This window comes from Lathyrus oleraceus, chromosome 1 (genome assembly GCF_024323335.1).
Source record: "Lathyrus oleraceus cultivar Zhongwan6 chromosome 1, CAAS_Psat_ZW6_1.0, whole genome shotgun sequence".
In the NCBI taxonomy this organism is placed as follows: Eukaryota; Viridiplantae; Streptophyta; class Magnoliopsida; order Fabales; family Fabaceae; genus Lathyrus; species Lathyrus oleraceus.
This window is the reverse complement of record NC_066579.1, coordinates 278201626-278228941: the sequence shown is the minus strand read 5'-3', so window position 1 is coordinate 278228941 and position 27316 is coordinate 278201626. Positions and strand designations below refer to the sequence as shown.

General features: G+C 33.7%; 1 protein-coding gene across 1 annotated transcript; it reads left to right on the top strand.

Moving 5' to 3' along the window:
• Window positions 1-2726: 2726 nt before the first annotated feature.
• LOC127130463 (truncated transcription factor CAULIFLOWER D) lies at window positions 2727-11139 on the top strand. Its single transcript, XM_051059470.1, has 8 exons — window positions 2727-2983; window positions 3242-3326; window positions 3456-3517; window positions 9063-9162; window positions 9299-9340; window positions 9545-9586; window positions 10016-10116; window positions 10901-11139. Exons 1-7 carry the CDS (start codon window positions 2802-2804, stop codon window positions 10097-10099), a joined length of 597 nt encoding a protein of 198 aa, XP_050915427.1. The 5' UTR covers window positions 2727-2801; the 3' UTR covers window positions 10100-10116; window positions 10901-11139.
• The last annotated feature ends 16177 nt before the right edge of the window (window positions 11140-27316 follow it).

The window sequence follows — 27316 nt, the reverse complement described above, 5'->3', positions numbered from 1 at the left end:
GCATAATTAACTTCCTTACCCAGTTATCTCTTTCCCCAGGTTTTATTGATGTTTTCCCTTTCCTTAGGGAATAAATAAAGTTTGATGGAGACTCTATTGTATGTTTTAGCCTGTGATACGTTCGGGTATATTTCCGCTAGCTTCACTTGGCGAAGGATGTTGCTTTTCCAATTCGATAATCTCCCCTTAATCGTTTCCACCAAAAGGTTCCAGATACCATTTTTTCCAGGATTAGAACCGATAAGGATACCTAAGAAGTTAAAGCTTCTCCCTTCGATTTTACATGCTGGGAAATTTGTTGATGCCAAAATAAAGTGTTGATTTAAGTTCAGACCGTGAATTTTACTCTTGTGAAAATTGATCCCAAGCCCGGAAACCAATTCAAATCGTCTTAGTTATACTCCAAATGTTCTTTCAGCCACCTTCAAATAAAAGGAGTGAGTCGTCTGTGAGTTGCAATACCTTAATCGAATTCTGCTTCGAAACTTGAAAAACTAGAAAATTCACCAATAGAGACAACCTTTCTAATTTAACCAACAAGGCCTTTAGTAACTAGAACAAAAAAATAAGGGGAAAGATGATCCCCTTACCTTAAGCCTCTCTCAACCGCGAAATATGCAGTGAGACTACCGTTAACTAGAATAGACAAGAAGATAGAAAACACACAAGTTTCCATCCATTGCATCCAACGAACACCAAACCCCATCTTTTTCATGATAAATCTCAAAAAATTCCAACTTATTCTATCATATGCTTTCTCAAAGTCGATTTTGAAAAGCATACAACTCTTCTTGGATCTTGCCACTAGATCCAAGATCTCGTTAGCGGTAAGGACACCATCTAACATATATCTGCCGAGGACAAATGTCGTCTGACACAGAGAGATGAGATTTCCTAACACCCTTTTGATTCTAGCAGCTAAAATTTTAGATTAGATCTTCTGCAAACATCCTACAAGATAAATAGGTCTAACTCTGAGAGGCCTTGAGGGTTCGAATTCTTCAGGATTAAAGTGAGAAAAGAGGATGTTACAACTTTGTTGAGCTTTGGGTGACCATGGAAATCCTTAACAAAGTTGATGATGTTCGCTTTTATAAAGTACCAACACTTTCTAATGAAATAGAAGTTGTAACCATCCAACCCCAGACTTTTTGAAACCTCACAATCCCAAACTGCCACCTTAATTTCGAGATCAGAGAAAGGAGACTCCAACATTCTGCTTTGTTCTAACGAAAGAACCTTAAGAGAAACATCTTCCAAAGTAGGTTTGTTTGAATCAGGTTCAAAAAAATCCATATTGAAATGTCTCCAAATACCCTCCTTCAGTGCCTTAACCCCTTCAACCACACCCCCTTCCGCGCGTTTGAATAGGAGCCAATAAACCTCCTTCTTTTCCTGAACTTTATAATGGCATAAAAAACTTAATATTGCGGTTACCATCCCTTAACCACTCTAATCTAGACTAGTGGTCTCTAAATCAAGTCAAGAACATGATTACATAACATTGTTAGAAAATAATCCAATCGAAACATGGTTTATATCCTACTCATTTTTGTCATTTGTTTAATAAGCGAATTTGTATCATGTTAATACAATTTTAGCCTTAAAAAAATGTTTTTAATAAGTAATGCTACTCACAGTAGTTTGCAAATTAGGGAAACCTCTACTTTGCAATGAATTCTTTTGGTCGTATATAATGAGGCAAATGGCAGTAGGTGTCAGTTTCAAATAGAATCTTAACTTTCTCTTTTTATGGATTGAGTTGAATAACTATATCTACATTATCCCTAGTTGAGTGATTCCTCCAAAGAGAAGCATCACACATATTTTTCTTTCTAAATATTTTTGTTTTAATGTTTTCTCTAACCTTTATTCTTTTATTTAATAAAACTTATATAGACTCTGCCTTTTAAAAATGTATTTCACGGTGAAAAAAGTTGCATAGATTTCAAATTTAATAAAAAGTATTCCTTCCATTCTCTTCTAAACGTAAATTTTAATTTTTAAATTTATTGAAGAAATAATATATTTAAACTATATATAAATTAGATACATCAATTATTTAATAATTTAAAAAAATTAAAATTTGTTTATAATAAGGAATGAAGAGAATAATTGTTAAAAAAATAAAAATAAAATTTTTAAATGCAAATGATTGTAAGGGATTGGTTTATTATTTAATCATGATAGTCTATTTATTCATTTATATATTAATTTAAGAAATTTGTTATATTTATATATCAACAAATTTTTATTTAAAAAAAAGTATAATTATCACATTTAATCTAGGTAAATCCAATATAAAAAAAGTCAATATTTTCCTTATTATCTTCAATGACTAATAAATTAAGATTTAATAATATAAAATAATTACTTTGATTTTGAATGAAGATTAATATAAAATATTATTATTAAATATCAGAGATATTATAGACTAAGATTATCTCCACATACAACTTTATTGTTTCGAAAAATTAAAGCGAATATATTTTTTTTTTAAAAGTGAGTTTATTCACTATAACAATATCAGAATTGTCGGTTGAATTAGATCTTATAAACAATTTTCATTTATATGTAATTTTAGAGAAAAAAATGAGTTATTGTTATTTGTATTTTATTGGTGAAGAAGTATATATATATATATATATATATATATATATATATATATATATATATATATATATATATATATATATATATATATATATATATATATATATATATATATATATAATGAGTGAAGAGAAATCATTATAGTAAAAACATAGAAAGAGGGAGAGAGAGAGAGAGAAATTAGAAAAATGGGAAGAGGGAGAGTAGTATTGGAGAGAATAGAGAATAAGATCAACAGGCAAGTAACATTCTCAAAGAGAAGAAGTGGATTATTGAAGAAAGCTTTTGAACTTTGTGTGCTATGTGATGCTGAAGTTGCACTTATCATCTTTTCAAGTCGTGGCAAGCTTTTCCAATACAGTAGCACTGAGTATTTCTTTCCCTCTTTCAATTTTGCTTTTTTAATTTACTATTTTGTTCGTCTTTCTTCTCCTCCGAAATTAAAGAACTTGTATCACTGCTGTTGTTTTCTAGTGCAAATTAATTCAATCTGCATCAGAGAATAACAACGGAGATTAATTTATGGATATTTATATGCTATTTTAGAGTTTATTTTTTGGTGGATCTGGTTGAAATTATTATTAATTTTTAAAAATTGTAATGTTTTTAATTTTTAAAATGTGATCAGTGTGAACAAAATCATTGAAAGGTATCGTCAATGTCGTTACAACAAGTCACAAGCTGGAAATTCGTTTGGCCAAAATGAATCTCAGGTTTTATTTACCTTTATATCATTTAAATATAAAACTATATATAAAAAATGTAATTTTTTTTTTAAAGTTTTCTAAATGCAATGCGTAAAACTATTATAATTATTTTAATTAATTTATTGTGGCTTGCAGAACATGTACCAGGATTATTTGAAATTAAAGACAAAATATGAATCTCTCGACAGAAAACAAAGGTAGGTACCTAATTCAAATGTTTACTTTATAGTTAGCTTGGAAATAAAATGATGTTAATAATTAGGAAAACTAATTACACCCTATTTTCTATCCATTTTAACAAAATATAGGAAGGCTTATAAAAAATATATATAGAAAGCTCAAAGTTATTGTGGAGTAAATTTTATTTTACAATATAGAAAAGATACATTTATATTTCATTTGTATATCATATATATATATATATATATATATATATATATATATATATTATTATATATATATATATATATATAATATATATTATATATATAATAATATATAATATATATATATATATAATATATATTATATATATATATATATATATTATATAATATATATTATATATATATATATATATATAATTAGAAAATATGGTGGCTAAAAGTCTCACATCTAAAAAAAAATATATAATTGAAAAAAAATCTATAAGCAAAATTAATTAATAGAATATATGGGATATTTTTGTCCAAAGATAAAAAAACATTACAAGTTTATGAAATCACAGAATTTTTTACACCGATTATTGAACTAAGTTTGATATTCGACACAATATCATCTACTGAACTAATAAAGTTGTTGAACATGATGTTATTTCTCATCAGCCACAAGCACTATACTGTAGCCATCCAAATCACACCTATTTTAAATTTCCTAACTTTCCTTTGCAATACTAAAAAGAAGTTTTGGAAGTTGAATCTACAATCCTCATTCTTCACCACTTCCATATCCATCCAAAAGAAGACCTTCTCCCACACCTTCAATCCAACGCTACACTTGAAGAAAAGATGAGCTAAGGTTTCTTCTTCTTCAAAGCATCATGCACACATCTTGCCGTGAGAATTATGCAACATCCCTCTCCTTAAATGCTGATCTCTTAGTTTTCCAAATCCGCCTCACTGCTTTTATAGTTTCCTCATCCCACATATCTTCATCTTCAACCACACTTAAACAAGAGAACAACATTTCACGGAAAAATGCTATCTGAACTTGGACTCCAGTGAAACTCGTCTACTACATCAATCTTTAAAGAAACTCCTATCAAATTTCCGTTAATTATTGTTGTGAATTGATATCGTCAATAACAAACTAAAATACGAAATAAAGATTGAGTTTCTTGGACAAACACAAGAAAATCTATTAGGTTTTACAAAAGAGAGAGAAGATTGAAGAAGAAAAAAAAACAGAATTGGTTAAAATTATTTTACTATTCATTTATTTAATAAGGGCTCAAAGATTATAAGTGAATATCAACAATTAACCTCTCTCAATAACTTGAGAAAACTAGTCTATTTATAGACTACTAAGCTAACCTAAGATACAAACTAACATATTTCGACAACATGTTTGAATAGACTTCGACTACAGTATGCACAATTCCTGTCGAGATTAGAGTTCGATCCAAATTCTCACAAATCTCCACCTTGGAACAAACTCTACAAACATCAAGGGAGCAAACTAGATTTTTTCATGCAACTTTATTAACTGCATACAGTGGAAAAATTTGCAACTTGAAAATGTCTGGGTGATCATATAAACAACATTGTCTTTAGTTGAAACCTTCAACACTTGAACTTCTCCACAATCGAATATCTCTCTGATGAAATGAAACCTCACATCGATGTGATTGGTTTGCTCATAATATGCTGAATTTTTTGACAGATGTATTTCACTTTTACTATCACATTTAATAGTGATAACTTAACTTTGGAGTTTCAGCTTCTTAGCAAAACCTTAAAGCCACAATACTTCTTTCACAACTTCAGTGAGGAAAATATACTCTGCTTCAGTGGTTGATAAGACAACAACCTTCTGAAGTGTCTCTTTCCAATTGATTGTTGTGCCAAACATAGTGAACACATATCCAAAAATAGATTTTCTGAAATCCATACATCCTTCATAATCAGAGTCGACAAATCCTTCGATTTCGACTTTGCTATCATCACTAAAGGCTCTACCTTAACTAAGTACTTTGTTCAGAGACCCATTTATGTACCTTAAAATCCAATTTAATGCTTGCTAGTGTTTCTTTCCGGGATTTGCCATATACCTGCTTACAAGGCTCACTCCGTACGCTATGTTTGGCCTCGTAGAGACCATATCATACATCAAAGAACCTATTATACTAGTATATGGAATGTTGTTCATATAGGCTCTTTCGACTTCAGTACTGGGACTTTGAGCTAAAATCAGCTTAAATTGAGGATTAGTCGGTGTTACAATATGCTTCGAATACAACATACCAAAATTGTCGAGAATCTTCTTCATGTATGTCTCTTAAGATAAGCATAATATCGACTGGTTTCTATCTCTCCAGATGCATTCCCAAGAATCCTGGAGGCAGCTCCCATATCCTTCATGTCAAACTCCTTACTGAGTTCGACTTTCACCTTCGTAACATCTTCAACACTGTTGCTTTCTATGAGGATGTCATCCACATAAATCAAGAAAATAACAAGTAAATTTCCAAGTCAAAATCTGAAGTAAACACAATGGTCGAAATGACTTCTACTGAAAGCTATGTGTGCCATGAACTTATTGAATATCCTATTCCATCGTCGAGGAGATTCTTTCAGGCCATATAATGACTTATTCAGCTTGCACACATAAGCTTCCTTTCCCTTTTCTGTATCTAAGGAACATACATTTCAGAGCTCTAGGTCCGACCTTGTCTTGACTAATGTGAGCATAGGCTAAGCACCAAAATACTCTAAGTCTATCGAGATTAGGTGGGTGTCTCAACCATACTTCTTCAGGTGTTTTCATCCCCAACGTTGTAGAGGGACACTTATTTATCAAGTAAGCTTGATCATGACTGCCTCAACCCAAAACACCTTCTTCAATCCCACACTAACTAACATGCACCTCACTCTTTCTAAAATGGCTTCATTACATCTTTCATTCAAACCATTTTGTTAAGGAGTCCATGCAGTAGTTATGTGTTTTACAATACCCGACACATCACAACAGTTGTCAAAAGCCTAGTTGCAAAATTCAAGACCATTGTCGGTCCTTAACCTCTTGACTTTCATGTCAATTTGGTTTTCGACCAGGGTCTTCCAACTCTTGAAATTTTCAAAAGTACCATCCTTAACTTTCTGAATGAATATCCATAACTTTTTGGAATAATCATTAACTATGGGATACTTTGCATCTGAGTGTGAAGGATTCCTTGCAGACCCCTAAATATCAGCTTGAATGTAATCAAGGGATCCATGTGTTCTTTGTTTACCTTTGTTAAACTTCATTCTATAGGATTTACCAAATACACAAAGATCACAAAACTCAAGTTTTTCGACCTTGTCACCATACATCAGATTTTGTTTCGACATTTCGATCAGGCCTCTTTCATTGACATGACCAAGTCTCTTGTGCCATAGTTCGGTCTTCGACACAGGTTTTGTGGATGCCACATCTGCTGAACCACTTACAATCTCAGCTTCAAGGGTATACCAGCCTTATTTTTTCACACCTCTCAAGACTTCCTTCGACCCCTTCATTACCCTTGGGATATTTTTCTCTCTTTTGAACACATATCCTTTCTTGTCGAATTATCCAAGAGAAATAAATTCCTCTTAATATCATATACATACCTAGCCTCAGTCAATAGTCTTAATGACTTGTCATGGAGCTTGAATCTCACATAACCAATACCTGTAATTTTGCACGCTTCTTTGTTTTTCACCAACACTGATCCACCATCTTGATCACATAATTCCTCAAACATGTCCTTATTTGGATTCATATGCCAAGTACAACCTGAATCCATAATGCACTCCTTGCTAGAGTCGTTGCTTGAAACCACCAGGACATCAGATGTTTCATAACCATCTTGCACAATGGATGCATTGCCATTATCCTTTCCACCATGATTATTCAGTGGACCATGGCATACTTTTCGTGTATGACCATCCTTCTTACAATGATAACACATAATAACAGGAGCATTCTCACCATAATAATTATGTAGAACTTTACTCTTCTTCTTCTCAAACCTACCATCTTTCTTCAAGAATTACCCTTAATGGAGAAACCTTCAGCAACTGTCGAAGGCTTTTGCTCCTTTCGTTCGTTCAAGTCCTTAGATTACAAGGCATATTGAATATCTTCAAAGGTCAATGAATCTCTTCCATACAAGAGAGTTTCTTTGAAATGAGCATAAGGCTTAGGTAAAGAACACAACAACAACAACAACAATTGATCTTCATCATCAATCTTGACCTCGATATTTTCAAGATAAAAAATAAACTTGTTGAACATATCTAGCTGCTCAGCTAAAGCTTTGTCTTCACTCATCTTGAATGAATACAAAGCTTGCTTCAGCTAGAGACGGCTAACCAACAATTTCATCATGTACAAACCTTCAAGTTTCGTCCACACACCAGCTGTAGTTTTGTCCTTTGAAACTTGTCGGAGAACCTTATCATTAAGGCTCAATACAATGGTGTTGTGGGCTTTTTCGACCATCGTGGCCGTCTTCATCTCCGATAGGGCAACATCCATCTTGTATGCTCCTTTCAACGCTTCTAACAAACCCTGTTGAAAAAGAATGACTTGCATCTTCAAGCGCCACAAACCAAAATCATTCACACCGATGAATTTCTCAATCTCATACTTTGTTGAAAGTATCTTCTCTTCCACACTCACCCACCAGTTTATTGTGAATTGATGTCGTCTAGAACAAACAAAAATACAAGATAAAGATTGAGTTTCTTGAACAAACACAAGAAACCCTGATAGGTTTTACAAAAGAGAGAGAAGAGGGAAGAAGATGAAAATCAAAATTGGTGAAAATTGTTTTACTATTCACTTACACAATAAGAGTTCAAAGATTATAAATGAATAATAACAATTAACATCTCTCAACAATCTAGTTAACTTAAGCAAGAAGCTAACATATTGCAACAACATGTTTGAATCAATTTCGACTACAACATGCACAACTCCTGTCGAAATATAAAAGTATCATTGTCGAGATTAGAGTTCGATCCAAATTCTCACTGCTCTAATCTCTGCTTAATTACCACTACATTGATATTAATCACATAAAAAATGACCGACCATATTCAAACTCCTTCGAGCTAAACTCTCGCGTCTCTGATAAGAGCATCTGGATTAGCTGGCACCTGGTACAAATGAACCATAATTTTAAGATAATATTAACCTATTGTTCAAAATATATTACATAATCTATTGAATTTCTTAAATCGAATAACCCACTTATTATATTCCTATACCAAGTCAATAGTATTAAATGTGAATGTGTTTTTATTAACGGAGACAATCTTAAAGTTAAATTAAATTCACCTTAAAATTATAAAGAAATCGGAATTTCTCCTCAATTGAAAATTATTATTAACAAGATTAGTAAGATATTTTCCCAATATTTTAGAATATGCTAAACTGATAGTTTGTAATTATGCTCGCAAGTTACATTTACATAAATATAATGGAAAAATTATTGGTTTACTTATCCTATGTTAAAAGGAACAAGTTGAAATTGTTTCTTTTTGTTATTTGAAGGCATTTTAGTGGTGAAGAACTTGAGGAACTAAACTTGAGAGAATTGCAGAGCCTCGAGGAACGACTAGACTTAACTCTCACACAAGCTAGACAACAACAAGTATAAACACCATTATCAATGGAATTTATTAAATTATTTTTTCTTTAGATTACTAAAAAATTTTCATAACAATAGTGGAGAAGAAAAGGAAAATAGTCCATTTCATGTGATTGCTAATAACATGATTTTATTGCAGATGAAAAAGCTCTTGGCACGAGCTGAGGAATTACGTGAAAAGGTATGCAATTATTTAAATTACTAGATTAATTGTTTATGTAAATTTTTATCTAAAATAAATTATCTCAACAAAAGTTTAGTTTATTAACTTTATTATCAATTTAAATTGGTTCACTTAATTTTTATTGATTTCAAATTTCAACACAAAAAATATGCTTCTGATTGAATTGATTACTTACGATGACAATATAACTTCATTTGACAGGTGCATAACTTGGAGGAGCTTAACAAAGCATTGGAGCCTAAGGTTTTTACTTAAAACTTCATGTCTAGTTAATGAATAAATTAAAACTGTTAGAATACTACTTTACATCATCACAAAGCTTTTCACTCATTTAGATTTTGCTCTTTCTAAGATCTAAAATATCACCTTTAAAAAAAACTTGGTATCCGAATATATGTCCGATTAGAGTAATCTCAGCATTTATTAATAATGTTCAAATAAAGTTAGAATACAATTTTTGATAGACTTTCTTAACACAAGAATCTTTAACACATGAATTGTTAATATTTAACAAAATTTGAATATTAAATTTTAAGATGATTATACTCTAAAATTTTAAACTTTTATGGTTAAAATATCCCTTTATTAACTCAATTAATTCAATGTATTTTTTATCTAAAACGAAAATACATGTACTTATACATACTTGTGTATTTTTTATTTATTTTGCAGACAATAGATGAACTCTCAAACTTAGTTCCGCAGAATACAAATCGTATTCAATTGCATGCAATACAAGCCAATCATTTTGAATAAGGGAACTTTAGACACATGTATGCTCTCTTTCTTTTAGCCCTTTTATTTTTATGCATTTAACTGAGTGAGAGTTTACTATATTTATTCACCTTCTACTTAATATTTATTTGTAAAATAAATAAGTTCAAACGATAGATTAGCCAGATATTTTAATAAGTAGACATTACTAATATCCCTTTAATCATTACTATAAATATATTTCTATGTGATTTTTCAAAAATATAAAGTTTTTTTAACAATGATTATTTAATTTTTAAAACAATTAATAATATATTTAAATGCTAATGAAAAGGGATGACTTAACTTAAATATTTCAAGCTTATAAAATGATTAGCTTTGTTCAACCAAGGAATAAAAATGAGTTTATTTAGTATACAATGTTGATTTCTAAAAAATAAAAATTACAAATACATTAAATTTTGTTTTTTGTATGAGTTTGAACATAATACACAAACCGTCTATATAAAACAATATTACATATACAATCAATCAAATTTTTCTATTTATCATGTCATATCAAAATTTTAAAAATAAAAATATAATTAACATAATATACATATCTCAGAAATATTAAAAGTATGATTAGCGTAATATATATCTCATTGATTAACAATCTATAATTATTTTACTGACGGTATATTTCATCATTTTATATATAATGGTAATTCTAAAATTACATAAAATATAAGTAAAATTGTCATGCAAAGAATTATCTTCTTCTTCATTATTTTTCGTTGATGTAGCATCCTCCAAAAACAAGTTTTAACAACTGTGGCATTTAATAAAAATATTTTGTTGCAGTTGGTTTCTACACCAACCGGCTTCTTCAAAGGAGAGTGCACAAGAACAAAGGGCTATCCTCCTAGCAATCAAAAATCACAACAACAAAATATTAGTGGATTGTTTCAATGAAAGTTCACCTATGTATTCCAAATACTTCTCACAAATACTTATTAGTGGAATGTTTCAATGAACATTCACTTGTGTGTTTCAAATATTTCTCACAATTAGTTTTTATATAGCTTTTATATTCTACTAAAGAACTTCTTTAATATAAGGATATAAATATTTTTGAGTCAAAAAATATTACTAAAAATAAAATATTAAAAAAAAATCATATATAATTTAGTGGTTAAACCGACCCGTCTTAAATATAGAGAAATAGTTTGAAAACTCATTCTCATACTCAAACTTTTATATCTATATACCAACGTCTTTATGGATATCAAATTAGATAAATTTACGAAATGCGTAAAGTAGATGATTATATAACCATTGCTAAGTTACAAACCCCTTTTGTTTTTGTAAAAACTATTTCTACCTCACTTTAACTTGTATCAGTGATAAGAAGATTGAAAGGAAGTCCACTGATACCTCACTATAACTTGTATAAGTGATAAGAAGATTCAAAGGAAGTCCACTAGTAAAAGAAAAAGATCAGTTTTATTAAAAGGTTTATATTCTTATTAAGAGGATGTACCTAACATTTTTCTCTACTTAAGAAATTTTATGTTACTTCCAAAAGAGGCCTATAACATATTTATGTTTTAAATCCTGACTATTTATTGTAAGATTCAAGTGTGTTATTTAATGAAAATTTTGAAGTTATTTTAACTTTCTTCCTTTGTAACTTAGATCTAATATGTTAACTCCAACATTAATATGACATTAGTGCTTTTATTTTTGACTCAATGCCTCCCAAACCTACCAATCCATCCTCTAAGGACTTGGATGATGTCATCCAGGGTGATCATATACATATTGATAATGTCATCAAACACATTCGTCATCAATTTGATGAGATTCCAAGATGCTAGTCAGAATTTGAAACATCAATTAGGCAATATACATAAGATATTCAACAACAAATTATAGACTCTAGACATAAATAATTATCTCCTCACAAAATTGATGGCTCAAATGTTAGTGCATCAATTTATCAATACTCACACAACAACATCTTCTCCAAGTATATCTCTTATCTCTCCATTTTTCCTGGTTATGGACTTGTTAATATATCCATTGTTTCACCCACTACCCCTATATTTACTCATGCTAGCCTCATCCTTACTCATACAACCTCACACTCAAATAACCACACTTACCCATTCTCATTCCATCCTCAAACCTTTATGGTACCCACCTACAACAATCCCTCAAATACATTTTTAAACACACCAATTTATAACATTCACACTCCCATCAATACCCCTCACCACTATCTCCTTAACATACCTAACAACTCTCATTTAAAACTTCAAAATCTAAACTATGTGTGTTTAATGGTTCAACATGTAAGAACCCAATTTTTAGTATTTATTTATTATACTATTATTACTTATGTGGAGTGTTAATTAATTATTTAGTTGATAGGAGATATCATGAATAATTGAATTAATTAACTTGATGGATATATGGTGTTAGTTTAATTTATTTGAATTAAATAGAGATATTTAAATATTAGGTCTTATTGGGCCTATTAATTAAATTAGAAGTATAATGACTTAAGCCCAAATAGAATACTAATATAAATACTAAGAGGTGAGGAGAGTGAGAATTAGGATTCATTTGATCATTGAAGGCAATAGAGAAAGAGGAGAGGAAAAGTAAAGAGAAGAGCTAGGGTTTCCAGAAAATTGAAGAGGCAAGGGGGGAATCCTTATTATTATGGATTAGTATGATCGGGTCAATGGGTAGATGTATGTTTAGGTGAAAATCCCTAATTTTGTATGGTTGTTTGAAATTGTTAGGTTGATGAGTACTCTTGATTGTGGTGATTTAATTGTGTTAAAACTGAAAATTAACGTTATATAATTATGGTATTTTATGAGTTATAATTTTCTGAACGTGTAGCTTTTTACGGAATCGAAATCGGAGGTTCAGAAGTCCTCCAACGATGAAAAACGCAGAAAGTTCTGCATGCTGTTTTACAGTAACCGGTTACTCATCGAGCGTTAACCGGTTACTTGCTTAAAAATCTGCATTCTGTTAAACTGAGTAACGGGTTACCCACCGAGCGTTAACCGGTTACTTGCTTAAAAATCTGCATTCTGTTAAACTGAGTAACGGGTTACCCACCGAGCGTTAACCGGTTACTTGCTTAAAAATCTGTTAATTCTGTTTTACAGTAACCGGTTACTCACCGAGCGTTAACCGGTTACCACTGTTTAAAAAGGGAAAAATTGAGATTTTAAATGTTGTATTTATTTTGAAATGCAATCTAAGTGTGTGTAGTTGATAATTAGCCTATATTTGTGAATGATATACTGTTATGAATGTGTATATGTACCATTGTTGGATTGTGAATGATATATTGTTATGAATGTTTATATGTACCATTGGTGGATTGTGAATGATATATTGTTATGAATGTGTATATGTATCATTGGTGGATTGTGAATGATATATTATTATGAATGTGTTTATGTATCATTGGTGGATTGTGAATGATATATTGTTATGAATGTGTATATGTACCATTGGTGGATTGTGAATGATATATTGTTATGAATGTGTATATGTACCATTGGTATATGATTCATAGAGTTGAATTATGGTGATATGTGGAATGTTAAGATGGTAGAGATGATCTTAATTGCATATGTATTGGTATTTGTACATTCATTCATGGCATGGTCGGCTTCATTGTGGAAGCGGTGAAACTGTGGGTTCACATGGTATTAGACGTTGATCCTTAATTGGAAATAGGCGTAGAAGACGTTGATCCTTAATTGGAAATAGGCGTAGCAGACGTTGATCCTTAATTGGAAATAGGCGTGGTAAATAGACGTTGATCCTTAATTGGAAATATGCGTAACAGACGTTGATCCTTAATTGGAAATAGGCGTGGTAAATAGACGTTGATCCTTAATTAGAAATAGGCGTAGCAGACGTTGATCCTTAATTGGAAATAGGCGCGGTAAATAGACGTTGATCCTTAATTGGAAATAGGCGTATCAGACGTTGATCCTTAATTGGAAATAGGCGTGGTAAATAGACGTTGATCCTTAATTGGAAATAGGCGTAGCAGACGTTGATCCTTAATTGGAAATAGGCGTGGTAAATAGACGTTGATCCTTAATTGGAAATAGGCGCAGCAGACTTTGATCCTTAATTGGAAATAAGCGTGGTAAATAGACGTTGATCCTTAATTGGAAATAGGCGTAGCAGACGTTGATCCTTAATTGGAAATAGGCGTGGTAAATAGACGTTGATCCTTAATTGGAAATAGGCGTAGCAGACGTTGATCCTTAATTGGAAATAAGCGTGGTAAATAGACGTTGATCCTTAATTAGAAATAGGCGTAGCAGACGTTGATCCTTAATTGGAAATAGGCGTGGTAAATAGACGTTGATCCTTAATTGGAAATAGGCGTGGTAAATAGACGTTGATCCTTAATTGGAAATAGGTGTAGCAGACGTTGATCCTTAATTGGAAATAGGCGTGGTAAAAAGACGTTGATCCTTAATTGGAAATAGGCGTAGCAGACGTTGATCCTTAATTGGAAATAGACGTGGTGGCTTGGATTCTAGATATTGAATCGGCAAGCGGTGAAATGTTGGGTTCACATTATGGTACCACATGCATAGAGTCACATGTCATGCATTGAGTCACACTAGAGTTATGTGATAATTGAATGTTTGCATTGATGTGATTGTGATGTGTGTATGAGATATGATAATTGAATTTGATGATGTTTGGAGTTATGTAATAATTGAATGTTTGCATTGATGTGATTGTGATGTGTGTATGAGATATGGTAATTGAATTTGATGATGTTTGGATACATAACTTGACTGAATATGTGATTATGTGATAATTGTAGTTATGTGTATATTTGAGAATATAATATTGGATTCGAATATTATACTTCTTGAGTTTTTATGTGTGCTTGAAACATGTGAAATAAATGTTGGTTAATATTATTTACATGGTTATATAAAGTGTGATGAATTCCTTTAATTGTCGATTTAATCATTGTGCTTGATTAATACTTCTTCATAATGATTTGAATTCTCACCCTTTCTGTTGGAATGTTACCTTTACATGGGTATCGCGCAGATACTCAGGAGTAGTATCGCTGAAGTAAGTGGACGATAGCTCACTCGAGATTAGCTGGAGAGCTGCGGTACTTCGTTTAGAGACTAAGTAGTGAGTCAATGCTCTGGTCATGTAACACTGGGTAGATTGGTAGTATGGAACTCATATATGATTTGGATACGTTTTATGTTATTAATTGTGAACATGTTTAATTGAAGAGATTATTGAGAGATGATCATGGTATGGGACATGGATCATTTGATGAAAGGCATGGATACTCGTTATTTTCCGCTGCGAATGCATATGCTTGAATATTCATGATAAGTGAAATGTTTTATTTTAAATGACCAGGTGTATTATATATTGATGATGAATGATGTTTGGTTTTTGAAAGCTTTTAGTTTTTGAAAACGTCGATGTGACGCCCATTTGTTTATATGCGTGCTTATTTACTCTGATTATATGTTAAGTATTTTGGGGTAGAAAAAGGGGTGTTACACAACCCCTTTTGAATGGTTGTTTCAAGCGGAATAACTTTTCAATTTCTATCAATTGCCCCCTAAAAGTCGTATATCATTGACTACATTTTTTATGAAAGAGAGACTTTATGCTAGTTTAAATGGATACACCTAAAGCTAGTGGAAATATACTCGAACGTATCGCACGCTCGAACATACAACAGAGTCGCCATCAAACTTTATTTATCCCTAAAGAAAAGGAAAAACATCGATAAAACCCGAGGGAAAGAGATATGTTGGGTAAGGAAGTCGGTTATGCAAGGGGAATGTATTAGCACCCCAAACATCCATGGTACCCCATGGGAACCGTTTTGATTGTTCTCGCTCGAATAAGTGTTATATTCAAAGATTACTCGCAAAAGGATGGGAAATGAGAGAAATAGATAAAGTGCTCGGTGAGGGTTGGGGCCCTCATGCCTACGTATCCTCATAGTGCAATGAGAAATTCAGAGCTTCGTAGTTCAAGGAACTAGAGGCGGAAGGTGAAAAGAATGGTGATCAAAGTATGGTCTGAACCAAAGGATAGTGTTGATTTGAACTCCAACAAGGCTGAAAACGTGAACCCAAGAGTAAACAGGTATGAACCAACAAGTGAGGGCCTACAACGTTGTATCACTGTATTGGAACAACCGAAAAAGAGAGGAATTAGGTGTTTGGGATACGGACCAAACAACTCTTGGTTCACAAGGAGGTACAATATGGAGCAAAAAGGTATAGTGTATTTGGCTCAAAGATAACTGGTATATCACATGGAGTGAATGAAGGTAGATTATGAATGCATAATGGAAATGAATGGAAATGAATGGAATGAAGTGACCAAAGTCACAAAATTGAATATTTGGTGATGAGTGACTGAAGAAGTATTGTTTGAAACCCAAAGGTGAAAGTGTATTGGAATTCATAAGAGAAATGAGATTTGTACCATAGAGGGAAATAACTTTAACCGATACGTCGACTGGTAGGACCGCCACTATAGGGTGTTTAGCCAAAAAAGAAGGAATTAAGTGTTTGAGGGTGTAGCCCAAACAACTCTAGGTAGAAATGAGGACTATTTGTTAGGCGTCCTAAAAGTGTGTATATGGAATTCCAAAGAAAGTGTATTTCGATGTCAAAGGAATAATATGTCACTGGGTGAACGATATATGATTGAAGGTAGATATTGGATTGTGAAAGATATGGATGGTGCCCTAAGGCGAAGGAGGAATAATTAGAAGTATGATCGCCAAGGATTCGCATCCTCGTGCCTACTCATTGTAGAATGAGAAAGTTAGAGAAATCGTAGTTCGGGACCACGTGAATAGAAACAGAGACATACAGTGATGAAGAGTATAACTTGTACCAGCAGAATGGTATCAAAATGTATTTGTCTAAGCGACAGAGGACTCACAAGACAAACCCAATTTCAGAGGTTGATTGTAGTATTATATAGTACAAGGAATAGTCTATCACTAGATAGGGAACAAACAGTTCGAGATCAAATAAGAATAATATCTTGGATCCAAGAAAGAGATAAACTCTGAATCGAAGAGCAAGGTAGGCATTTACCAGTAAGTGGGCTACTAAGACCACCACTATAGGATAAAGCCAAAAAGAAAGACTGAGTTAAGTGTTCAGGCATAACCCCCTAAACAACTCTCGATTGATGAGGTGGACAGTCGTTGAAACGTCCTAAAAGGATAGACAAGGAGTCCAATGAGAAGTATGATCGATCTCAAAAGGATGGTATTGATCGAGTGAATGGAGAATGATTGATTGATAAATAGGGTAGAAATAGATAAGGTAGATCGATAAATAAGATAGCTCGTGAAGAATTTGGATTCTCCTGCCTACGTATCCTTATAGTGCAATAAGGAAATCAGAGCTTTCGTAGTTTAGCCAAGTAGGGCTGAAAGCAAAGGTGATTAAAGAGGCAAGAAGAGATGATTGAAAGGTTGAATTGAAATGATGGAATATACTTGATAGTTATTTGATAAGAATCACACTAAAGTCTATGAGTAAAGGTGGATATGATAAGTAACAAGCCAAATGTATTTCACCCAAAGATATCCAGAATGAGTGTAGGAAAACTTCAGTCTCATTCCTTCTTTACTACTTAAGGCTCATGGAATGCAATTCTCATCCTAACTTTCAATTGGGGAGAGGAGAATCTTTGTTGTTGTTTCTTGTATTGATGAATACCTTATCAATCATTCTATTCGAATTGCACTAAAGTCTATGAATAGAGGTGAATACAATGAGCACTGGGTCATTCGTCCCATACCCAAAGATACTAAGAATGGGGGTAGGAATTCTCCAGTCCCACTCCTTCTCTATTTCTTAAGGCTCGGGTCGTACAACTTGATTCATGATTGATAAGTTGTTGATGAAGTCCTTTGTTTGTTGCATTGCTTTGTGAGGAGAGAGACTCGTTAATCGTGTGATAGCATTGTGCTAAAGTCTATGAATAGAGGTGAATACGATGAGCATTGGGTCATTCGTCCCATACCCAAAGATATTCAGAATGGGGGTAGGAATTCTCCAGTCCCGCTCCTTCTCTATTGCTTAAGGCTCATGCCATACAATTCCAACTTTGATTTAACAAGCTTTTGCAGTTTCCACCTTTGAAGCACTTGTATAATCCACTGCTTGATATGACCGAGGATTCCTTGATTGAGAGTATGAATTGAGACCTCGAGCTCCACAACTTACAGAAAAAAGTCTTATTAAGTGACCAAGGGTCTTTTGGTCACTCAATTTAGACTGTGGGATTATACAATATCAAAGGATTTAATTGATCAAAATTGTTTTTGATTAATCTGAATTAGAGGGTTAGAATTAATTTAAGGAAACTAGGTTAATCCTAATCTAATGGTTATAATTAAAAAAAGACTATGCCTAAGGGAACATGCAATTGGTCATGGTTGATTTTAAAAAATCTATGTCAAAAAAAAATCTAAGGAAACATGTATTTCTATGGCCAAAACAACAAAATAACCCCTAAGGGTAAAAAAGTCATTTCACATGAAACAAATCAAATCTTAATCCAAAGTCTAACTATGGTCTAAAATTTAATCAAACTCTAAAACCAAATTAACCTAATGTTGCAAATGGACCTAAATTCTAAAAACAAGTAATTCCAACCAAACCTAATTAATTTCCAATTAAAACTAAATTCAAGTTCTAATTAGAAACTAAAACCTAATGGGGAAAATTAAGCTAATACCTAAAATATTAATTAACCCTAAAGAAAAAAAGAACATAATCAAGCTGATTAGTATGAATTAATCCTAAATCTAGACCAAATTAAACTAATTAAATGGATTAATCAATTAACTTAATAATAACTGGCCATGATGGTGTGTATAGCAGTAATGGTGAAGGCCCACGCTCACAAGGCCCACATCTGCTATCGAAGTCCAAAATGAAAAGGAAAAAACGGAGGTGCGGATAAAAATCACTTGCCTTGGCCCAAACCTCATCAAATAATTCCAACAGAAGGGGGTGAAAGTTGAAATGCAGGGTCGCATGAAGAAAATTGTTGGGCTTGGCCAATAATTTAGGCCCATCAGGCATGGTCAACAACATTTGAACCAATCAAATATGCCCTTCCCTCCATGCTCGTCGGACACAACACGGGCCACCGCGCCGAAAGTCACTTTCGGCGGCGGTGGCCACCAAAACACAGACTAGAGCTACCAAAATGATCATATTTTCACACTCTACTCGAAACTTCGATCAATTTCACAAAAATGGAATGCCACACCCCTAACCGAAGCTCTACACTCCAAGAACCCTAAAGTGAAATCTTCAAATTACATTTCAACCTCAACGATTCAAAGCCTCTAGGATGAGGGTTTTAAATCCTCTCATCACTCTCTACATGCTGGTAACCAAGAATTGAAGCAACGTGAAGGTTTCAGAATTATCTTGCTGGAGAAGACGAATTCGAGGACGTCGGCGACGAGCTTCCAGGTAAATGGTCTTAAGTATTTCTCTTTAGCTTCCAAACTTTTCTCCTTCTTCTTCTTCTTCTAAACCCAAGAATGGTGAACTGAGAGAGCTTTGGTATTGGATTGGAGAGGCTTAGCACAAGTTGTATTGAAGCTCTAATGATGAGCTTCAACGGCTTCTGGATAGTGCGTGTAGTGAGATTTAGGGAGAGAGAAAATTCAGAGAGTGCAGGGATTTCAGATTTGGTCCAAAAATGATCACAATGATGATGGAGAATGAACTATATATGTATTAGGTTTGGAATTGGTTTAGCTTAGGAGTTAATTATGATTAGGTTTGGAGTTGGTTAGAATGGACTCGTTGAGTTAACTCCAAACTCATTTAGTTAGGGAGTTAGTTGGTTAGTTGATGTGAGTGTCAAATGATTGCTTATTTCTGACTGGCTATGGCAAGTTAAATTTGAATTAGAATTAAGTAGAGTTGGGTTAGTGACCTGCTGAACCTGTTGTAGGTAGTGTTTTAATATGTGGCAATGATTAGTGGGTCACCTTCAATTAGATAGCATGGCAATAGGTTAAGTGATTGTGAACTAAATCAATTTCTGTTTAATTGTGAACGTAATCTCTGCACTGTGATGAATTGTGAATTGTTTGCTTTTGCAGATTGGTTCAGGTCATATGCCACTGCCTTTGCAGGGTTTGTAACAAGTGGTTTGTGGCATGCATATGAATCATGGCTTTGTTTTGGCAAATGCAAGGACCCTGTAGGTCTAACTTGGGTTTAAAGCAGGTTTGTGGTTGTGCAGGTAAGCCAGTTCTTGCATTAGAACTTGATTCATTTTCAAATCTTAAATTGACTGCATAATCTTTTTGATTTACTATATGTCTTAATGCATTGTTGACTTGGTTTTGACAAGCTTGTGGAGGCTTGGAATTGTTGCAGAATATTGCACAATGAAATTATTTCAAGGCCTTGGAATCTTGGTGGTGATGCAGTAATTGCAGAAAGTTTGGAGTATTTAGAAAAATGTGGCCTATTGGTAGTCTTTTTTGAAATGTATTGATGCAATCATTTTCTTGTTGGTGCAGTTTAAGCTTCTGTCATGGCCTGCTGAAATGAATATCATGGCTGCTATGATGCTTATGCCTTGTTTTCTATGTAGTGATAAAAATACTGTTAACTGAGCTTGATGTCTGGAAGCAATGAAGAATTTGCTGCAAGACTGCCTTGCTTGGCTTGATCATTGATGTTGGATTGGTGACGCAGGATGCTGTTGGCTCAAGTTTTGCAGGGTGTGCTCGTGGATAGATAATGGTGAGCTAAGATTTGTCTTTGTTGACTGAATGATGTATGGTTTGTTATGCTTTGCAGGGTTTTGCAGGTTGGAATTGTTGTAGTGTTGGTGGTTTGTATGGGTTGTAGAATATTTGGCGCATGTCAGGGCATGGTATTTGTATGGTATGATACAAGGTTTGATGCTTGGTGTGTTTGGATGAAAGAATGCCAGTTAGATTGATGGCATTGGTTTATATGGTATGGCCTGCAAGGTTGGAGTGTGTCTTGCTGCAGGTTAATCATTTGGCCCGTTTAGGTTGTGTAAGCTACAGGCCCGAGTTGGCATTTGTTTGGTTTGCAGACTGGTTTGTCTTAATGCTTTGCCATGAACTGTTTCATTTCCTTGGTTAGAATGCCTTGGTTTTGCTCTGTTTTTTATAACTGAGTTTGTTACATGTGTTGCATAACATGTAACATGATTGCTTGTAAATGGTATGCCACAAGATCATGTTTGGATGAATGGTTTGATGAACACTTATGCTAGAGCAGTAATAGGTTTCTAAGTCCATTGTTAATTACCTTGTTTGAACATGTGACTTGCTTTTGCTTGAATTTTTTGGTAATGTGCTAATGTATGGTTATGACTTGGTTGGTTTTGTAGGTTTGGTGGACATGACCTTGAACATGGGCAATGTTACTTGTAAATGAAGAAACATGGTAAAAGCAAACCAACATGAATTTTGGATGATGAATCAAGGCAAGATGGATGGGATTAGGTCTTAGGTGGTCAAAAGGGATGAGTTGACTTTGGTCAAAGTTGACCGAAAAGCCAATTGTTGACCAAAGTCAACACTTGGTCAAAGTTGCCAAAAATTTGTAATTTTTCATGTAATGATCACTGTAATGAATGGTAAATGGTTATTTGAATAGAAATTGGTGTTTATAAATGAAATCTTATATGAACTTTAATGACTTGAATTTATCGTTTGAATTAACATGAACATTGAATATGTTGACTTGTAAATGAATTACAATGGATTGAGATGAACTATAGACATGCCTTGGATTGGTCATATTAACATGGTTGATGAACAAGGCTATGACTTGATGAAGAAGACTATGACTTGAATGAAGCACTAATCATGAATCAAAGGACATGACCACCACTTGAATTGAATCACACTGGGTTTTAGTGACTTGAATAGACAATCCCATGAATGCACCAACAATCCATGGTCAAAACACCAAGGCATTAAAAATAGGATGAAGTGGATTCATGACCAATGAATAGATGAAAACAAACTAAGAGTGAACCATGTACTTGAGATGATCAGATGAAATGGGCCCAAGTAAGGCATGATCAAGCCATGGGCTAGGCACTAGGAATGAGGGTGATCAGATGAAGTGCCATGGATGGAGCAAATAATGGAAGTTATAGGATCATAGACTTGTGCTAAGACCAATGGCCTTAATCCTAAATGAATGGAACCATCCAAGTAATCATCAAGAATGAACTAAGAACAAGAGGTTATGGGGGACAATGATCAAGCAAGGGCATCAAACACACTAAGGATGAAGAAGTGGATGAAACTAGGGTTTGGGGCTTTTTAGATGAAAGTCAAGCCTTAGGATCAAATCCTCCTTGATTACAGTTACATGAAGCATGCCCTTCAACCATGGTCTTCGAATCAAGCATGATGCTTCACAAGCAAGTCTTAAATGAATGAACCTCCCCAATTAGGGTTTTGATAGCCAAGACAAGGCCCAGAGTAACTCTATAAGACTCCATCATCATATCATCAAGAATTAGAGTTTGAACACCCTAAGGAGTGCCTTGATGAAACCTTGCTGAATCCACACCACCAAAATCAGACAATTAGGGTTTTACATCCCCTAAGCCCTAAGGAATAGCCAAGCCATGCTTTGAAGGTCTAATCCAAACATAAACCCTAGCTTTGCAAGCCAAGAGATTTGAATCAATAGTGATCAACTAATGGATGAATGATGCATATTAATGAGGCATGAATGTATACATATGATTCCTGAATCAAGGATTGAATGAAAAGATGAAAAAGGGAGGGCAAATTTTGGGGTACAACAACCCCATATTCCTTTGTTTTTAGATTGATTTTCCTTAACAAAATCTTTAGAATTAAGATTTGTCCCTTCAACTTATGCTAATCACCAATTTGGACTATTTAAGCTGAAATAAGAGGGTCATGTTATTGATTATCAAGCCAAATTTGAGAAGTTAGGAAATTAGGTTGTAGGATTACCTTAAGAAGCTACTCTAATTATTTTATTCCATGTTTAACATCTGAAATTAGAAATGGAATGGACATTCATAGATCAATGTCAACTTCCGAAACTATTGGCCTTGTAAAACTCATTGAAACCAAACTCAAAAAACTATTCTTAAGCCCTTTTAATAGCACATACCCTCCCTTAAAAGCTCAACTATTACAAAACTACAAAACCTGTCATTTCCAAAACATACTCCAAATCCTAAACCTTCACCCATATCCCCACCATCCATCTACAAGAACGACATGCACATGGTTTTTGCTATAACTAGGATGAAAAGTTCGTTGTTGGACAGAAGTGTGCTTCTAGTAGGTTTCTCCTACTCCTGGTTTAAGAAGACACACAAAAATGATAACAATTAGAATAGTTTAGCGATGAAGAAGTTGTTGAGGTGGACCATAGTGATACATTTTTCCAACTATCTTCTTAATATTTGACTGGTCAATTTTATCTCCAAACTCTTAAATTCTAGGGAATCATTAGAGAACTCCTTGTGATGTTCCTTGTGGACACATGCATCACTCTATTAGCTGGGATTTTCGACAAGGGAAAAAATCTCAACAAAGGGCAAAGCTACAAGTACACTGATGATGTGTATCTAAGAGGAGTCTTGGGTCCAAAGTATTTGGGACTTAGTATTTTTGAGATATTGTAGGAACATTTCGACCGTGTGGAGTTTCGACAACGTTGGAAGCATCGAAGAAGCTGTTATTTGGGCACGCAGAGGTTAAGTTCAAATATGAATAACTACTTGTGAGTTTTTTTCTGAAGGACACATGAAGATGGTGAAGAAGCGTGTTGCATGCAAGTCTTTACGTGGCAAACACTGAAGATAATAACGTTAGGAGCAGTTATTTTCGTACTAGTATATATAGGAGTTCATTTGTAGAATTCGGTGTGTTCATTTTACTACAAAAATCTCACTTAAAACTGAAAGTACCAACATCTAGAGAAAAGTGTCATGGCTGAGAGAATATATGAACAATGAAACACCATATTTTACCTTCAATGCAAAGTCATTAAAATTCACTTTATTTTGTCTTACCAGTTTTTTAGTTTCATTCAATTTCATTGCTTTTATACTTTCAATTCTTGTTACTTTATTTACATTTTCAATACTATCGAAGTCTGCATCTTTCACACTCTTTAAATCACCATTTCGACCAAGTCAGAAGTAGGTTGTTTACCAAAAGAAAACTATAAAGCGAGGTTTTTTGGCACAATGTCCTAGGATTCACTAGTAGATCCTGCAAGTAACCTTTAATTCAGAGACTAGCACTTATTTACCAATTTTCTATGTAAACACACTCACAATATATTGCAGCTGCATGTTGCACGAAATCTAGACCTTACAACTTCACAAATTCTCCAACTTTTATTAATGGTTGGTAATATATCTCATTTATAATGTCACTGAATCTATTATTATATTAAAATTACACTACAAAATTAACCAATCACCCTACCCTTTTACTTATTACCCGTTGAAGGTGCCGATATTATTCATGGCATGGAAGAGTTACATACTCTAGGGTGATCTTGAGGGAGTCAATAGGTAGAGATATGAGATTGACCAGAAAGTTTATATTCTAAATAAACACATGACCTTGTAGATGTGTCTTCTTGAGAATGAAACATTTTACATGTTTAGAAACATTTTACATGTTTAGAAACATTTTACATGTTTAGAAACATTTTAATCTAATGGTAGTCATGATATATTCACATTCGAACGAATCAAATAATCCAAAGATATGAAATAATGGGTTTTAACTTAATCAAATATCGTCATTAAGACGTTAATTTTAATTCGAAAATCCCTCTAAATAAAGTGTTAGACTAAGTAGCTACTTTTTCAATCATACAATAGACATTTCCTTTTGTTATTTAGCAATCGGCCTTCGTAGTATCCACGCCTAACTCAACCTTTATAGCTTTGCAATCATTTCATATGTGACCCGCTTTCTTGATGTTGTAACATTTATTACATTTATATGTATAATTGGTAAAATAATTCCGTTATTCACCACAACAAAAACATTTAATCTTTATTCCATACTAGTTACTAATGGGAAAGGATTAATTCTAGTGTGAATTTGACGGGAGGAGTGCATCTACACCCTTAAAATTTCATCCTTTAATATTTTATATATTTTTAACTTTCGAACATGCGATTGAGATTCCACTACACACGTATGTCATGGGAGATAACCCATTCCCAATTACTAATGGTTAAATGGTAGCCAAATCAAGATGGTAACTTCACTGTGAAAAGCTGCTATGGGTGCTTACGTGATAAGGATCTAGAAGACATGCGGGGGGAAAATACTCAAAATGCTTTGAGGATAATTTGGAAGAAAAACATACCATTAAAGGTGAAGGTTTTCGCTGGAGGGTGATGTAGCGGGATATTCGTTACCATTGGAGATATTGACTAAATCCAAGGTAAATCATACAAAGTCGAGTCGCCACCGCACTTCTATTTATCCAAAAGAATGGTTAGAAAGCGAACAAAAACCTAAAAGTTTTAACAAAAAACTAGTAAAAGAAACAGAGATCTGGGTAAGGGGGTTGGTTATGCAATGGGAAGGTGTTAGGCACCCAAAACATCTTAGGTACTCCTAGGGAGCCCTTTTCACACTTGTGAAGGTTGTTGTTTTGTGAAAATTTATTTGTGCAAACATGATTGAAGAGATGAGAAGAGAATGTACAAGTTATTTACATTTTGTGTTTGGATGGATAAACCCATTGCCTACGTACCATCTTATAAAAAGATTAGGATCAAAACCTCGTAGTTCGGGGTAAAAATCTCAAAACAAATTGGTGAATTGATTGGTCCAAAAGCCTTAAGGTCTTTTGTTATCGAAGGGAGAAAACTCAACCAAACCACAAATCCACCATGTGAGGATAACTTCAACATGCTAGTGAGGGGTTAACCCTATAATAAGCATGGAAGACTCATTGTCCATCACTAAGGATATAGGTGAGTATTACATCTACCACAAGGATAACTCAAACCTAATAGCTAAAGGTTATGAAAATTTTTGATTAAGAAAGTGGACATTGAAACCACAAAAGGGAATTTGAATGGGTTATATTTACCAATTAGAAGTATATACAAAAGTAGTCAAAGTTGACTTAAATATTCAATTCAAAATGAGTGTTATGAAAATAAAATTTGAAAATCAAAAGCATAAGGCTTAGGTTTCTAATGTTGAAAACAAAGGTTAAATGTTTGCACAAAAAGGGTTTTGGCTTGGGTTAGGGTGGAGAAATGAAGAAGAAGGGGTAAGTCCTAAGGAAAACAAAAAGATGAGGGATAAGAAATGAAACCACACTAGGAGTTCCTCTCTTGAGATCATATAGGTGATCCAAGTAGCTCCCATCCTTTGGAATAAGCAAGCACAAAGTATAAGCCATCAAACAAGTCTCATAAGAGATCCTCAATGTATCTTGTATCTTCCACTTGGATGAACATGGTAATGATCCTCCAATTAAACTCAAATAGAAACTCCTAGTTCAAGAGCACACACATCAAAAGTTCCATGGGGTAAAACACTCTCCTAACCAGAGACCAGGGAAACAACAAACTAATAGGGAGATTAAGACTCGAGCCTAATAGTTGTCATGCAATCAACATCCCTAAGTTGAGATCTCTAACAAGAACTTAACTCACAAGTAAACAAACATCACACACTATATACATACAAGAGGCTCAAACAATGGGTGGACTTTAGTCAAGAGGGGTCATGTCAACCTCGACAAACAAGCCAAACTGTAAAGGGTAATCTGTAGCTCTTAACCACTAACATTGAACGTTAAGGTGAAGCTGATCAAAATGGTAATGAGGATGAGACCTCATGCTCTTAACCCTGGCCAGGGTGAGCTCATGACAAAGAAAGCGTGGGGATCCAGAAAGTGGGATCCTTTTCCACTTGACAGACTCTGGACAAAGATCTGGGGCACATGTTCAGAAGCATCCGCACGTAGTGCGAGCATAAAGAACGACACACTGAATAACAGGGGATTGACTACTAATCCCTTCTATCCGTCAATTGCCTCTACTCTTGGAGGTCTTATCAAATAACACATGTCTCTTCTTGGAGGTCTTTGGGCACAATTTTAAACAAACACAAACAGAGCCTCTGAA

Coding starts and splice junctions, on each gene's coding strand:
- LOC127130463 (XM_051059470.1), top strand. CDS start 2,802: ATGGGAAGAGGGAGAGTAGTATTGGAGAGAATAGAGAATAAGATCAAC. Junction 2,984..3,241: donor TTCCAATACAGTAGCACTGA/GTATTTCTTTCC, acceptor AAATGTGATCAG/TGTGAACAAAATCATTGAAA. Junction 9,163..9,298: donor CACAAGCTAGACAACAACAA/GTATAAACACCA, acceptor ATTTTATTGCAG/ATGAAAAAGCTCTTGGCACG.